Source organism: Eurosta solidaginis, chromosome 5 (assembly GCF_040869045.1).
Source record: "Eurosta solidaginis isolate ZX-2024a chromosome 5, ASM4086904v1, whole genome shotgun sequence".
Classification (NCBI taxonomy): domain Eukaryota; kingdom Metazoa; phylum Arthropoda; class Insecta; order Diptera; family Tephritidae; genus Eurosta; species Eurosta solidaginis.
This window is the reverse complement of record NC_090323.1, coordinates 25912670-25930402: the sequence shown is the minus strand read 5'-3', so window position 1 is coordinate 25930402 and position 17733 is coordinate 25912670. Positions and strand designations below refer to the sequence as shown.

Here is a 17733-nt window from a genome sequence, read left to right as displayed (position 1 = left end):
CCCCATATAGCAGGACGGGTACGATAAGTGACTTGTAGAGTATGATTCGCCGAGAGAGGGCTTTACTTTTCAATTGCCTACCTAGTCCAAAGTAGCATTTATTGGCAAGATTGATTCTTCGCTGGATTTCAGTGCTGATGTTGTTGCTAGTGTTGATGCTGGTTCCCAAATAAACGAAGTCTTTTACTATTTCGAAATTATGGCTGCCAACAGTAGCGTGGTTGCCAAGGCGCATATGCGCTGACTCTTTGCTCGATGACAGCAGGTACTTCGTTTTGTCCTCATTCGCCATCAAACCCATCTTTACCGCTTCTTTTTCCAGCGTGGAGTAAGCAGAACTAACAGCGCGGGTGTGTTTAGGCCGATAATATCAATGTCATCAGCATATGCCAGTAATTGCACGCTTTTATAGTATATTGTTCCAGTGCGGTTAAGTTCTGCAGCTAGTATAATTTTCTCCAGCATCAAATTAAAGAAATCGCACGATAGGGGGTCACCCTGTCTGAAACCTCGTTTAGTTTCGAACGGCTCGGAGAGGTCCTTCCCAATTCTGACTGAGCTGATGGTGTTGCTCAACGTCATTTTGTACAGCCGTATAAGTTTTGCGGGGAAACCAAATTCAGACATAGCGGCATATAGGCAGCTCCTTTTCGTGCTGTCGAAGGCGGCTTTAAAGTCGACGAAGAGGTGATGTGTGTCGATTCTCTTTTCACGGTTTTTTTTCCAAGATTTGGCGCATTGTGAAAATCTGGTCGATGGTAGATTTACCAGGTCTGAAGCCGCACTGATAAGGTCCAATCAGCCGGTTCACGGTGGGCTTCAATCTTTCGCACAATACACTTGAAAGGACCTTATATGCGATATTAAGAAGGCTGATTCCACGATAGTTGGTGCATTTTGCAGTATCCCCCTTCTTGTGGACTGGGCAAAGAACATTTAGATTCCAACCGTCGGGCATGCTTTCGTCCGCCCATATTTTGCTAAGAAGCTGCTGCATGCGCCTTACCAACTCCTCGCCGCCGAACTTGAATAGCTCCGCAGGCAATCCATCAGCGCCCACGGCCCTGTTGTTTTTCAATCTGGTTATTGCTATTCTAACTTCGTCATAATCGGGCGGGGGGACATATATTCCATCATCATCGATTGCGGGATCGGGTTCTTCATCTCTGCGCGGTGAATTGCTGCCTCCATTTAGGAGAGCAGAGAAGTGTTCCCTCCATAATCTAAGCACTCTCTGGACATCAGTTACAAGGTCGCCGTTTTCATTCCTACAAGAGTTTGCCCCGGTCTTAAAACCTTCCGTCTGTCGGCGTATTTTTTGGTAGAATTTTCAGGCGTTATTCCTGGTGGCTAGCAGCTCAAGCTCCTCGCACTCACGCCTTTCTGCTTCTGCTTTTTTCTTCCTGAAAAGGCGTCTCGCTTCCCTTTTCAACTCACGATAGCGTTCACACACTCCTCTTGTCGCGCTCGCTTTTAACGTAGACCTGTAGTCAGCGTCTTTTCTTTCGGTTGCAACGCGGCATTCTTCATCATACCAGTTGTTTTTTCGTGGCCGCCGGTAACCAATTTTTTCCTCGGCGGAGGTACGAAGTGCTTTGGAGATATGCTCCCACTGCTCCTGTATTCCTTCAGGATGAGTTATGCCCTCAGAGAGCAGGTGTGAGAGTCGAGTTGCGAAATCATTGGCAGTCTGTTGTGATTGAAGCTTTTCGACGTCTAGCTTTCCTTGTGTTTTTTGTTCCTTGTTTTTAGCCGCGTTGAGGCGGGTGCGTATTTTGGCTGCCACGAGATAATGGTCCGAATCGATGTTAGGTCCTCGGATCGTTCGCACATCTAAAACACTGGAGGCATGCCGTCCGTCTATCACAACGTGATCGATCTGATTGCGAGTATTTCGATCAGGAGACAGCCATGTAGCTTGATGTATCTTTTTATGCATGAACCTCGTGCTTGATATGACCATGTTTCGAACTCCGGCAAAGTCAATCAGCCTCAGTCCGTTAGGAGAAGTTTCATTGTGTAGGCTGAACTTTCCGACTGTAGGGCCAAAAACACCTTCTTTGCCCACCCTGGCGTTAAAGTCGCCAAGCACGACTTTTATATCATGACGGGGGCAGTGCTCGTATGTGCGTTCTAATTGTTCATAAAAAGTGTCTTTCACCTCATCGTCTTTCTCCTCTGTCGGCGCATGTGCGCAGATGAATGATATATTAAAAAATTTTGCTTTTATTCGGATAGCGGCGTCTCGTCCACAGGCGTGAACGCCAGCACTTGGCGACAAAGTCTCTCTCCCACCACGAATCCGACGCCGAAACTGCGCTTATTCGCATGGCCACTCCAATATATGTCACAATTTTTGATCTTTTTTCTTCCTTGCTTCGTCCAACGCATTTCTTGGATGGCGGTGATGTCAGATTTTGCTTTGACGAGGACATCAACCAGCCGGGCATCTGCACCAATCCCATTCAGGGAGCGGACGTTCCAGGTGCATGCCCTCAATTCATTGTCCTTCAAACGTTTGCCATGTTCGTCATCAATAGAGAGTGTATTTATCCGAGGCTTGTTGTTATATTTCATTGGAGTATGGTTTTACGTGGCGGGTCCCAAGCCCAGCGAACAACCCGCTCAGCGGGGGTGAAAATATTACTTGGCACGTTTATATAGCGAGCCGCTTGCTCCAAGATAGACGCCCGCTTGCAGCCGCACCCAGGTGAATGGCGGTCAGAAGCTTTCCCCACTTTCGTGGACTTCTACACACGGCCCCACCCTCCAAGGATGACTATATGAGTTGTATAAGCCGTGCCTGTCTGTCTGTTGGAAAGCAAATTAGTCAGTCTTAGAGATATTTTTGGTACCTTTTTGAGATATCTTGATACGTTTTTTTTTTGTCTTTAGATTCACCGAGCAATTCCTGGCATAGAGGTCCGACGACTGTTTGTGGATTTCACTGAGGACCTGCTTGTGCTTTTTAGCTTCATGCGCCTGTATTCTCAGGTGCGGTATTTCCTCGTAATGCTTACGGAGATGGCTCCTTAAGCCTCAGGGCGGTGTAGCCTCATCAATCAGATATCTGTTGAGATGCCCAGTTTTCTAGGTATTCAACAGAAACTGCGGAAGACAACCCGTAGCGGTTATAAGGGCGGTATTTTGGCAGGCCTGTAGCTTCTTCGAGTGGGTAGCCTTTAGGCTTGGAGACTATATCGGGGACGCGTAGCACACAATCGGCTGGCCAATTGCTTTGTAAGTGGTAAAGAGCGTTTCGTTATCTTTGTCCCAAGTACTGTCAACAAGAGATTTGAGGATTTTTTTACGGCCCTGGATTTTCGGTACAATTGTGGTTGCATGCTCTCCAAAATGAAGATCCTGTTCGAACGTCACACTCATGATTTTGGAGCGTCCAAGTTGTAAATAAGATCGCCGATGATTTAGTCGGTGACAATGTCAGGTTTCGCGAAGCGAAGAAACTGGAGAGATCAGGGAGATAGCTTTTTATTTTGTTAAAAAGTTCATCGATCTGTGGGCCTGGGCTTGTGGCCATTGTTGTATAGTCATCTGCATAGGAAACTATAGTAACACCTTCTGGTGGTGAAGGTAGTTTTGATATGTAGAAGATAAACAAAAGTGGGGATAGGACACCACCCTGTGTCACCCCTTGTTTAATTCTTCTTGGTTAGGATGTTACATTCCTGAATAGCACCTATGCTTGCCGACCAGACAGATAATTAGCGGTCTACCTTTTGAGACTTGGAGGAAGGGAGAACATTCCAGGTCTTGAAGTAACGTGCCCTGGTTGAAGGTTTTGACAGGTCTAACGCCACGAGTACTGTCCTATGGGGGGGGGGGGGGGGGGGTTTGATTTAATCCGCTATTTATCTGTATGATAATGGCATAAAATAGGGAAGCAGAATGGCTTCAAGTGTCTTGGCTACTGACGATAGGAGAGATATCGGACGATAATTAAATCCCTCTTTGCCTAGGTTTGTAAGCATCGACATGGTTATGCCGTCTGGGCCTTCTGCTGTAGACGGTGTAGCATGAGCGATGGCATCTTATACCTCTTTGGCGGTGATGGTAATTGGGAACGCGCTGTATTTATGCTCGTATGTGCGTCTGTTGGCCCGCCGTCTGACTTTGTCAACGGTAGAATGCATTACATATTGTCGACAAAAAGCGCTCGCGCATTTTTGCGCATCCGACACAATTTTATCGCCAAAGGCGATGGAGATTTTGTCATTGTGCTTAGTCGGATTCGGTAGGGACTTGTTGACCAAAGCTTACCCACATCGGCAGGGAGGTTAAAATTCTTTAGGTGCTCCTCCCATTTCGCCCGCGTGTATTCATGCACAAGCAATCTGATGCTTTTGTTTATATCCCTTATTTGTGGGTTGCCGGGGTTGTGCTTTCTTATAAGGACACGTTCTCTCGCTAAATTTGCGACCTCTGCCGGAATATGTGGCCGGATTTAGGGAATTATTCCTGCGGAAATAAATCGAGCAGAGGCGGATTCGATAACCTTGCGCAAAGCACGTTCCGGCCACCAGTCGGTACAGGGAGGACAGCAAAGCGATTGTCAGAATAATATTTTGTAATCATCCCACTTTCCTTTCTTAAAATTGATGAAAGTGCGGGTTCTCAGTGGTGATTAAGTCGGCAGATCGCTCGAGCGGAATTAGTAAAAGCAGGCGGACAGATGCCAATGTTACCATCCGCTGCCAGTTGACGCAGTTTAATAGTCCTGCGCAAACGATGGATAGATCTGGCGAACTGTGGCAGCTTTCTACCATACGAGTGGGGGTAGCTCCGTTTATTGTGCAGAACGTCGTTTGCTTTATTTTGTCCGCCAACATCACATCCCGCATGTAGGTTAGAATGCCACAGATCGTGGTGGGCATTGAAATCGCCTAAAATAATGCAATTATCGCCTGTGAGTAGTGCGCTGATGTCAGGGCAGTATCCGCTGGGGCAACAGAGGACAGGAGGAAAGTCGATGTTGATGATTTCTAAGTTTACATCGCCTTACCGGACAGATATCCCTTGACGTTCCAGGACACTGTCCCTGCGCCGATGTCGGGATCAAATAAATTATATTGCACTGAGTGGTGGGAGATAAACGTGAGACCGCCTCCATTTCCGCTCTCGAGATCTTTTCTGTGGACGTTATACCCAGAGCAGATCTGCAGAGCAGATATCGCTGTAAGTTTGGTCACTTGGATCGCAGCAATGCGGATTTTATGCCGCTTCATGAAACCAGCTATCTCCGTGGTCTTCCCAGTTAACACATTACAGTTTAACTTCAGAACTCTGAAGTGCAACGGGGGAGCCGTCGTTACTCTGGGGTTAAGTGACGGGTGACTACGCAAAAGCAGCAAACCCATTTATCTGGACCGGGGTCAGGTACAGGTCCCGGATTTTGTTCGATACCTTCCCGGAGCAGGAGAATATGGCGCAGTCTCGCTGCAAGGCTCTGCTGGGAGGATGACAATTTGTGGGAGGGATGCAACAAGTTAAATGGGGGTTTGACTGAAATGACAGTCCCTGGTCGGGAAAATGCCGAGTCGCTTCGGTACATAGAACTGGCTTCCTTGGGAAGCGTTGACAAAGGGTAATAGTCTAGAATAGGGGTCGACTGCTAATACACGTCCAAAAATATCGGGAAAGGTGTCAAATGAAGCGTCTTGACATTAGTATTAATATTCCGAAGGCGTACAATACAACTTTTAACCCGCTCAAAAGATATTAACGAAAAACTGAAAAATTAACCGCGGGATCAAAATTAAATCCGTGCAAAGTCCCTTTGTACACAAAATTTTTCTCAGCACACAACAACCTTACACCAACCACATGAAAATTGCCAATTTCAACTGCAAAAACCTCCCGACACAGATAGAAATTTCCGCCTTCGGATTATTATTGTCGAAGTCAATACGCATTTATTGACACCTCTATACCCCTGCTCTAGACTTTTACCCGAAAAAGAGTCAAATTGCGCTTAAAAACTATCGGACTTTATCTCAGCTATAACGATATAGTCAGAGTCTAGGTTGCTAAAGAACAAGAATCGCCACAGGTAGGTGAGGTTGACAATCGGGTTGGAGAAGCTATAAACTGCGCTGGCATCCCCTTGAAAGGGTTGTGCTACACATTTCAGTTGGTGAATTTATTAACTTGTTGTATGTTTTATTAATTGTTTTGGATACGGTTTGACTAAGACCCTTATTATTTGTGCAATGTGTTTGTAATTTGTTGCGTTTTCATCGTTTTTATAAAAATTTCAAAATTTTTTGGCTAAGGCACCAATGCCAATTGATATGTATAAGTAAAAACATGGTTATGACTATGGCGTTATGGCTATGTCAACTTTGCCAGGCCCTTAACTGCTTGCTCCACTACTAGCAGAATAATTTTCTTAATTCTACTGCACCGACCACCAATCTATGTTAGGCACGTATAATTTTAATTACCAAAAATATTTGATATATTAAGCAAACAGTATCATTGCTATCATTGCGGATACGTGGTACACTATGAGCGGTTTTAAAGAAAAACATATGCAGCTATCAACATAAAAAACCCTACCAAATCAAACAAGCAATGTGGGTACGAATACTAAAAAACAAACAGGCATGTAAGTAACACGAAGAAAAACACCTTATAAAAATTAAAAATTAACAAGTAAGAACGGGACTGTCTTCGGCTGTGCCGAAGACTTCATACCTTTCATGAATAGGGCTTAACAATAATCTTATCCCGTTCGTAATCTCCGAATAATCGGATGTATAAGATAAGAAATATATAGTGAACAGATCTACATACATACCTTAACGATTTTTAAGATAAATATAAAATAAAAAACAGGTAGGTACTTTGTGTGGATGCAAAGTTTCAGGTTTTTTGGGGTCTGCGTGTAAAAACTATGACTACGATTCACGTATTTCAACAATATGTGACGTAAACGTAACTATTTGATAAAATTTGATGAATTTTGAAGCTTCTAGCCGTAAAAAAGGGGTCAAAATGACAGTTTATATGAAGTATATAATATATATACCACCGATCTCTATGATTTTTTCAGACAACAATATATGCTATATACGTAAGCATTTTGTGAAATTTGAAGCTTCTAGCTGTTAAAATGGGGAAGAAATTGCGCAAAGTTTCTTATCTGAACAATCGGTTGTATGGGATATATACTATATATATCACCGGTATCTATGATTTTCTCAGACAACAATATATGCTATACACGTAAGCATTTGGTGAAATTTGAACATATCTAAACGATTTTTAAGATAAATATAAAATAAAAAATAGGTAGGTAATCTGTGTGAGGATGCAAAGCTTCGCGTTTTTTGTGGTCTGCATGTAAAAATTATGACTACGAATCACGTATTTCAAAAATATATGACGTATACGTAACTATTTGATCAAATTTGATGAATTTTGAAGCTTCTAGCCGTAAAAAAGGGGTCAAAATGACAGTTTATATGAAGTATATAATATATATACCACCGATCTCTATGATTTTTTCAGACAACAATATATGCTATACACGTAAGCATTTGGTGAAATTTGAAGCTTCTAGCTGTTAAAATGGGGAAGAAATTGCGCAAAGTTTCTTATCTGAACAATCGGTTGTATGGGATATATACTATATATATCACCGGTATCTATGATTTTCTCAGACAACAATATATGCTATACACGTAAGCATTTGGTGAAATTTGAACATATCTAAACGATTTTTAAGATAAATATAAAATAAAAAATAGGTAGGTAATCTGTGTGAGGATGCAAAGCTTCGCGTTTTTTGTGGTCTGCATGTAAAAATTATGACTACGAATCACGTATTTCAAAAATATATGACGTAAACGTAACTATTTGATCAAATTTGATGAATTTTGAAGCTTCTAGCCGTAAAAAGGGGTCAAAATGACAGTTTATATGAAGTATATAATATATATACCACCGATCTCTATGATTTTTTCAGACAACAATATATGCTATATACGTAAGCATTTTGTGAAATTTGAAGCTTCTAGCTGTTAAAATGGGGCCGAAATCGTAAAAAAAATATATATATACTATATATACCATCATATATATATATTATATATATCACCGACCTCTATGATTTTTTGACACAACAATAAATACTATATACGTAAGCAGTCGGTGAAATTTGAAGCTTATAACTGTTAAAATGTGGTAGAAATTGCGAAAAGTTTCTTATCTGAACAATGGTTGTATGAGATATATACTATATATACAACCGATCTCTATGATTTTTTCAGACAACAATATATGCTATATACGTAAGCAATCAGTGAAATTTGAAGCTTATAGCTGTTAAAATGGGGTAGAAATTGCGAAAAGTTTCTTATCTGAACAATCGGTTGTATGAGATATATACTATATATACCACCGATCTCTATGATTTTTTCAGACATCAATATATGCTATACACGTAAGCATTTGGTGAAATTTGAAGCTTCTAGCTGTTAAAATGGGGCCGAAATCGTAAAAAAAATATATATATACTATATATACCATCATATATATATATATTATATATATCACCGATCTCTATGATTTTTTGACACAACAATAAATACTATATACGTAAGCAGTCGGTGAAATTTGAAGCTTATAACTGTTAAAATGTGGTAGAAATTGCGAAAAGTTTCTTATCTGAACAATGGTTGTATGAGATATATACTATATATACAACCGATCTCTATGATTTTTTCAGACAACAATATATGCTATATACGTAAGCAATCAGTGAAATTTGAAGCTTATAGCTGTTAAAATGGGGTAGAAATTGCGAAAAGTTTCTTATCTGAACAATCGGTTGTATGAGATATATACTATATATACCACCGATCTCTATGATTTTTTCAGAAAACCATATATGCTATAAACGTAAGCAATCGGTGAAATTTGAAGCTTATAGCTGTTAAATAATGGGGTAGAAATTGCAAAAAGTTTCTTATCTGAACAATCGGTTGTATGAGATATATACTATATATACAACCGATCTCTATGATTTTTTCAGAAAACAATATATGCTATATACGTAAGCAATCGGTGAAATTTGAAGCTTATAGCTGTTAAAATGGGGTAGAAATTGCAAAAAGTTTCTTATCTGAACAATCGGTTGTATGAGATATATACTATATATACAACCGATCTATATGATTTTTTCAGAAAACAATATATGCTATATACGTAAGCAATCGATGAAATTTGAAGCTTATAGCTGTTAAAATGGGGTAGAAATTGCAAAAAGTTTCTTATCTGAACAATCGGTTGTATGAGATATATACTATGTATACAACCGATCTCTATGATTTTTTCAGAAAACAATATATGCTATATACGTAAGCAATCGGTGAAATTTGAAGCTTATAGCTGTTAAAATGGGGTAGAAATTGCAAAAAGTTTCTTATCTGAACAATCGGTTATATGAGATATATACTATATATACAACCGATCTCTATGATTTTTTCAGAAAACAATATATGCTATATACGTAAGCAATCGGTGAAATTTGAAGCTTATAGCTGTTAAAATGGGGTAGAAATTGCAAAAAGTTTCTTATCTGAACAATCGGTTGTATGAGATATATACTATATATACAACCGATCTCTATGATTTTTTCAGACAACAATATATGCTATATATGTAAATATTCGGTGAAATTTGAAGCTTCTAGCTGTTAAAATGGGGCTAAAATTTGCGAAAATATATATATATATACTATATATACCGCCATATATATACTATATATACCACCGATCTTTATGATTTTTTCAGACAACAATATATGCTATATACGTAAGCATTCGTTGAAATTTGAAGCCTCTAGCTCTTAAAATAGGGCAGTAATTACGAAAAGTTCCTTATCTGAACAATCGGTTGTGGGGGATATATACTCTATATACGACCGATCTCATAAATTTTTTCAGGCATCAATATGTACAATATACGAAAGTATATGGTGAAGTTTGAAGCTTCAATCTGTTAAATTGGGTAATTACAAAAATCCTCTTTTTCTGAAAAATCGGTTGTATGGAGGATATATGCTATAGTGGTCCGATCCGGTCGGTTCCGACAAATGTCTAATCGGACACCCAAATACACCCGCTCACCAAATTTTATCAAGATATCTCAAAAATTGAGGGACTAGTTTGCATACAAACAGACAGACGGACAGACGGACATGGCTAAATCAACTCAGCTCTTCAACCTGATTATTTCGGTATACTTAATGGTGGGTCTATCTATTTTCCTTTAAGGACTTACAATTTTCGGTTTCGTGACGAAATTAATATACCATTTCATTTTCATGAAAGGTATAAAAAATGTCTAGACAAACGACTTGCTGCTTCTGTGGGGCAAATATCTGGATAGAGTACAAGAGCAAGTTTAGTTAACCATTTGAAACTGTGACATAAGTACTTAAAACTATTTAAAAAGGAAACTTCAATATGGCAAGCAGCTCAAATTTTATCACCTTTTTCATACTAAGCATCAGTGTATGTGTTAAACAATATTTGTGTGTTGAATATCCTGTGGGACGCTGTCAGGTAATAATCGATGAAATTAGAACGCTCCTTAATTAAATATGTTGCATTGATACTTTGGTAAAAGTCTAGAACAGGTGTCGAATGCTAGTATCGAGAGAGGTGTTAAAAGACCCATATTAATCTCGACAACAATAATCCGAAAGCGGAAGTCCGGAGATATTTGCAGTTGAAGTTGGCAATTTTCATGTGGTTGTTGTAATGTGTACTGAAAAAAAATTTTGTGTACAAAGGGATTTTGGACGCATTTAATTTTGATCCCACCCCATTGGTGAACCGGACAAGGTAATTTTTTATTAGGGCTGCCGAAGGCCGCCAACGCAGAAAGGTGTTCTGCGCAAAAATAATATGGATCCCACCACCTGGGTCATTTTTCGGTTTTTCGTTAATATTTTTTGGACGATTTAAAATTTTTATTTTCCTTATTAGCAGTCGACCCCGTTTCTAGACTATTACCGTTTAAATTTAAACACTGACGAACTAAATTATTTACTTAAAGACACCTCATCATGTTTACGAGCTATCTGAAAAAGAATTGTCAACGTATGGAGAACTTGAAGACGCCGGACATTTACGTGATGCAGTGAAAAATATTCTTATACCACGTGCGGTTGGCACAGCCGGGCATACGCGAGTACACAAATACATCAGTGATAGTTTACGTGAGATGCATTGGTCTGTTGAGAATTATGAATGTCAAGAGAGATTGAGTAAATGGTGCGTATTACATTTTTATAACATAATTGCAAAACTTAATCCAAATGCGAAACGGTTTCTAGTGCTAACCTGCCACTATGATAGCAAAAATAAAGAAGATTATGTAGGCGCTGTAGAAGGAGTACCATGCGCTATGCTACTTAATATGGCGCACGTTTTACAAGGCGCGCTTAATCAGTTTCGTGGATCAACACTCAGTTTAATGTTCATTTTCTTTGATGGTAGCGAGTCTGTACGCAATGGGAATTGGCCCGATACCGCTTATGGGTCTCGTCATTTAGCTTACGATTGGGTAGGGAATGGTACTTTAAATGCATGGGATATATTAGTAATATTGGATTTGATTGGTTCAGCCGAACCGAGATTTAGAAGTTTCTTTGAAAATACTAAAGGATGGTTTTCACGATTTAGAGCGTTGGCAAAGCGTTTGAGAAAAGCCGAGATGTTACGTTGCAAAAAGCCAAAGCACTACTTTGAAAATAATCCAATATATACTCATAAGTTAGAGCGTGATAGTAAATCATTCCTAGATTGGAATGTACCAGTATTACATCTAACACCAGAGTCAAGCCCAAAAGTATGGCAAACTGAAGCTGATGTCAAGTCAAATATTGATTACAATGCTACGGAAGATGTATCGCGTATAATACGTTTATTTATAATGGAATACCTGCTCAGCGGTTAAATTAACTGAATATATAATACACAGAACTAACGAATACAATTTTTCAAAATAACATTTCCATACGAATTTACAGTAATAACAGCTTGATAAACCTATTTCAAATTTTATAAATGAAGAGATGACAATATGTAGCCATAAACAAATAATAAATATTCTTACTGAACACAAAAGTTTTGATGAAAGTCATTCAGTTGTTAATTCTAATGGACTAGTTAGTTACAACATGATCGACAGGCAGAGAGTCTCCAAAAGAAATCTCCCTGGGGACATGTATTTAAATGTAATTGTTGTAACGACAACCCTGGTATAGAAGTAGTGTGCTGGGCGTACCATACCGAAGTAAAGTAAGTTACGGGCCAACTTACAGCAAACAACACCCTACCAATTGGAAGGAAACAATCTCCTAAGGAACCCTTACTGGGGGGGGGGGGGGGGGTATTTGACCTAGAATATTGAACGTGGTCATATTGAAGTTTCCTCAGATGATCGAGCTGGTACCTTAAGAGTGCTTGTTACCGGCACGTAACTGATCCATATCCGGCAAAGGACCCTTTGTTAAAAGGGGTTGTGTAGCACAACCCTTTCAAGGGGTTCCCTCTGAAATTTATAACTTCTCCAATGGTAAACCTTACCTAACCATGGTGAATCCTGTTCCATTAGCTGGCGACCAAGTGCCTAATGGAGCTATATAATCCACCCCTTCCATGTCCCTGAAATCAAGCTTTATCATTCTGAACCATCTCGTCGAAGCAGCACGTTTCCTGGGCCTTATGGTTACATTAATGCCGAAGAATAACTAAGCTTGCACAATACCGACGGAGGCTGATGAGATAGTCATCGTCGTCCTAGTATCTCTGGTGTCACATGCAACATTCTTCTGGAGTCAAGGCGCGAAGCTATGCTTTGCCGTTATATGTGCTTGGAAACAACCAAAGCGTTTATATTAATCTGCTCTTCTGCATTTTATTGAACGTAGAAAATTCGTTCAGAAAATCCGCTCGTGTGAAACAGCTCCAGGTGTGAAGTTTTTCATGAGGTTACCAAGTTACACGTGTGGCGCTTAAATATTATTAAGTTTCTCACGGTTTTTGACTATATTTTAAATCGATTTTGTTTTCCGTACGTTTGTTGGAAGCCACAGATTCCCTATATTTATATTTCAACGGAAATATCAGCCATTATCCAGTCAGTTTTCTAGCTCCGTATCACGCTCAATGCTCACGGGAAATCTCTGGATCATTAGGCGACTTGAGAACCGTAGGGGTCAGGCAGTGACATCTAGTTTTGAAAAATTAGGTTAATAAAAGGCAGTGTTGCCAAATTAACGACACGAAATAAACAAATTATCTGGCACCTAAATTGAACCAGGCATCTATCTGAATTTATCTGGCTAAAATCGTTGTTGTTGCATTTATATACAAAATTATTTATCTGGCTCAGGATCTTTGCGAGGAGATGATGGCTAATGTAGCGAGTGAAAGGCAGTAAACTAAGGCATTCGAATGGAGTGGACTGAAGGACAACAGGAAGAGCAGAGTTGCTTTGCATCAATATACCTTCAATCTTTGTAAATAAAAAATAAATGTAAGGCGCGATAACCTCCGAAGAGGTCTAAGGCCGAGCTTCTCTTCCAATTGGCGTCGTGCTCCTCCTGATTTTCCCTACAAATTGGCTGGACAGGACCTACAAGTTTTATGCCGACTCCGAACGGCATCTGCAAGGCAGATGAGTTTTCACTGAGAGCTTTTCATGGCAGAAATACACCCGGAGCGCTTGCCAAGCACTGCCGAGGGGCGACCTCGCTTAGAAAAATCTTCTTCTAATTTAAAAACCTTATTTCTAAAATTTTGATGTTGCTTTGCCCGGGGTGCGAACCCAGGGCATACGGTGTGGTAAGCGGTGCACGCTACCATCACACAAGGGTGGCCGCCATCAATCTTTATATCAATACTAAAAATAAAAATGTAGGAAAAATAAACAAAACAATTGAATATAGGCAAACAGTTTCTCTTAACTACGGAAAATAAGGTGTCTTAAATGCTATATATTCCAAAATTATCACAATTTATGTCTATTTAAAAATTAACTGGAATTTCGTTAAACATTTTCTTAGTTTGGTCATTAGTGATGCTTGTATGTGTGTGCTAATTATGAGGGATCAGCTGTTAAGGCTTGCGCTACTTGTTAGGGCTTGAAGCTCCGTCACATAAACAGTTTTTCATATAGATGAGTTTAACACAAGCTTATGCATTATGAGTAGATTGCATGTATTTATATGGAGAACGGTAGATTGAGCGACACTGGCGCCATATGATATGGAAAAGTAGCCAAATCATAAGAAGAAGAATTTGACATTTGCTTTGGCTAAGGGTGTTAGCAAACTTTGCAAGTGAAATTATTTTTCCCACTGGTTATTAACATTTCTAAAATTTTCCGCAATTAAAAACATAGAACAATCGAGTACGACGTAAAATATGTTAGCAAGTATTTTTGTTGTATAGGGATCCGGATAATTTATCGCCTTTTGTACCGAGTACAGGCGCGTAGCCAGAAAAAAATTTGGGGGGGGGGGGGGGGGAGGGTTTTGGCCAAAGTGTCAGTAAATAATAATTACCTGTAAATATACACATATTTATATTTTTACATATTACATATTTATACTTTTATTTATTTCAAATGTTTCTTTCTTTCTACAAAACAATATTTATTTTTCTTGTTTGTTTTGCCATTTTGTTTAGGATTTCTTCATGAGTTACTTCAATAGTAGAGTAGATGTTGAGTAGAGCCAGCCCATTCATCCTCTCCTGACCCATTGTATTTCTTAGATAAGTTTTTAACCTTCGAAGTGAAGAGGAAGACCGTTCGCTAGGAGCAATGGAAACTGGAAGCGTCGCAGCAATTTTTATATATCGATGTACCGTAGGGAAAAAGACACGGAACAATTATTTAATACATCAATGAACGTGCTTGGTCGCTCCTGTTGTTGTTGTTGTTGTAGCGATAAGGTTGCTCCCCTAAGGCTTTGGGGAGTTTTATCGATGTGATGGTCCTTTGCCGGATATAGATCCGGTACGCTCCGGTACCACAGCACCATTAAGGTGCTAGCCCGACCATCTCGAGAACGATTTATGTGGCCACATTAAACCTTCAGGCCATTGCCTCCCTCCCCACCCCCAAGTTCCATGAGGAGCTTGGGGTCGCCAGAGCCTAGTCTGTTAGTGAAACAGGATTCGCCGCGGATAGGTGAGGTTGACAATTGGGTTTGGCGAAGCTATATATTGCGCTGGCAACCTGAAGGGTTGCCCTACACAGCCCCTTGAATCTAGTATTTTAGTCGCCTCTTATGACAGGCATACCTACCGCGGGTATACTCTGATCCCCTAACCCGCTGGGGTCTTGGTCGCTCCTCCTTTGGGATTGTCAAACAATGCCTGATAAAGTTTTGCTATGTTTTTTATTATGGCGTAATACAAAAAAATATTCTTGATCATATTTTCATTTGATTTACTTGATGAGAGATTTCCTTCATTGCATTTTTATTGAGAGGGTGGGCAAAGCCGCGTCAAAACCGCACATGTTTTTTTAAGTGATCTCTAGAATTTCAACAACAAAGCAAAAATGTATAGGTAATATCGATACAAAATTGCACTTTTCGAGACTCCTCTTCGTTTGCAAGAAAACATTGTTTTTTTAATGGGACACTTTAGTGAAAAGTTAATAACTCGCCTGTATATTCTTTTTGTAGACAAAACATTTGCCTACTCTAAAACAAAATTTTATAGATTTATTGCAAAAAGCCTGTGAGTTATTAACTTTTCATTAAAATATTCTACCATGTCTAGGATTTGGTAATTCAAAGTTTTGTTGAATTAGATAGATTAATTTAATAGACGGCACAAGGTGTAATGACTTTAGAAATGTGATCCCCCAAATTAGTTTCAGAAATTGTATTTTTCCACATATTTTATTTAGTTACAGAGATGTATTTTAAATTGCAGTACTCATTCTCTGAGTATTACGAAATCTGCTAAGTAGGTATAATTTATATTTTAATATTATTAATAATAAAATTTATTGTAAATTCATCTAAATTAGATCCCTTAACTCCTTATCATTTTAAGCTACCAATTTTCTGTGAGCAGTCAGCATAAACAAACCTTTGAAAAAAAAAAAAAAATAAATAAATAAATAAAATAAATATATTTAAAAAAAATGTATTTACAATTAAGACGAGATTCTGCCATTGTTGTTCTCGACCACGTCTTTACCCTGCTTAGAGTGCTGAACGATCGTTCCACATTTGCGGTTGTACAGGGTATTGCAAGCAGAACTTCAAGTGCTTCTCTTATTTTTGGATGGAATGCTGTCTTCTGGAAGGCACATACAAGATATGTTGTCCCTGATTTTGGCGAGCCCTGTACCAAAATTCCAGTTCATTATCGATGCCATATAAATTATAAAAAACCTTGGCATCGGCAAGTTTGCTTTCAATGTCTTTAAGACTCATCTTCATCTTATTCAAAGTTATTTATCATTTTAGTTACTTTATTAGTAAGAATAGGTAAGTATTATGTATGTGTATGTAGTTATTAATAAATTTATGTAAATAAATATTATTAAGCTCATAATTTGAAAAAAAAGGTGAGGAACTAAACACCTCTTATGTTGTTGATGTTTAACTTTCAGTTTTGTTTTCTTAGTTCGCAACGGGCCCAATTAGCTTGAATTAGAATCAATTATTGAATATCTAATTGCATTAGCAGAAGTCAATTAGATTTCTAATTGTAAAGGTAACCAATTTGTTTTGCTAATGGCACCTAATTGCAATTAGATTTATCATTAGAATAAAAATTTCAATTATCTAATGGGAATTAGGTGAACCTTTCTAATTGTTTAATGAATTACAGAATATAAACCAATTGCATCAATTGCTAATTCTAATTGAAATTTAACATGTATGGTCCCAAACAATCTTGCGCCGCCATATTTCGCGCATAATCAACATAGCTCCAACTACCAAATGACTTAAAAATCCCAAAGGATCAAAAATGGACATAACGTAGGTAAGTACTTCACGTTTCGTTGGTGGCCTGCTACCACTGATGACTTCTGCCTCCAATCTTGGGAATCTCAACTCATACTTGAACGAATCATCTTTCGGCTGCTACGGTGGACAGACTATTGGCATTGAAGCACCTATCTTAACGCTGCCTTCCAACACAGGAATCGGATTGGATATATACCCTCGCATTTGGAGTCCAGCTGCCTTGTGTATTTCGGAAACTTGCTTGGCTACACTTATTGACTGCTCCACCGATTCAAAGCTGTCCACAAAATCGTCCACATATTGACGCTTTACTATAGACTCCACCGCTTGAGGAAATTGACAAGCATAATCTAACGCATTCATCGTTTTTACAAATTGAGCTGCACACGGTGAGCACGCTGCGCCGAATGTCATGACTTGCATTTCATAAACGCTTTGTTGATCCGTGTCATCCTCTCTCCATAGAAACCTCTGGCGCATCTGTCTTCAGGCCGAACATAAATTTGATCATACATCTCTGCTATGTCGCCACATATGCCAACTGATCCATTGCGAAAATTGAAAACCGCCGACGGCTGATACTCTTGCAAACACTAGTTTAGAAAAACTCGCTATTTCCCGGGTTTATTAGGATTCACTACAGCGAAATGCGGCAGATACCACAACTTCTCAGTCCTCGTTTCACGTTCAGCAGCCGT

General features: G+C 39.3%; 1 protein-coding gene across 1 annotated transcript; it reads left to right on the top strand.

Annotated features, from left to right (window-relative positions):
• The first annotated feature begins 6432 nt into the window (after nt 1–6432).
• Nucleotides 6433–12278, top strand: LOC137251858 (glutaminyl-peptide cyclotransferase-like). Its single transcript, XM_067786756.1, has 3 exons — nt 6433–6625; nt 10373–10589; nt 11086–12278. Exons 2-3 carry the CDS (start codon nt 10491–10493, stop codon nt 11986–11988), a joined length of 1002 nt encoding a protein of 333 aa, XP_067642857.1. The 5' UTR covers nt 6433–6625; nt 10373–10490; the 3' UTR covers nt 11989–12278.
• The last annotated feature ends 5455 nt before the right edge of the window (nt 12279–17733 follow it).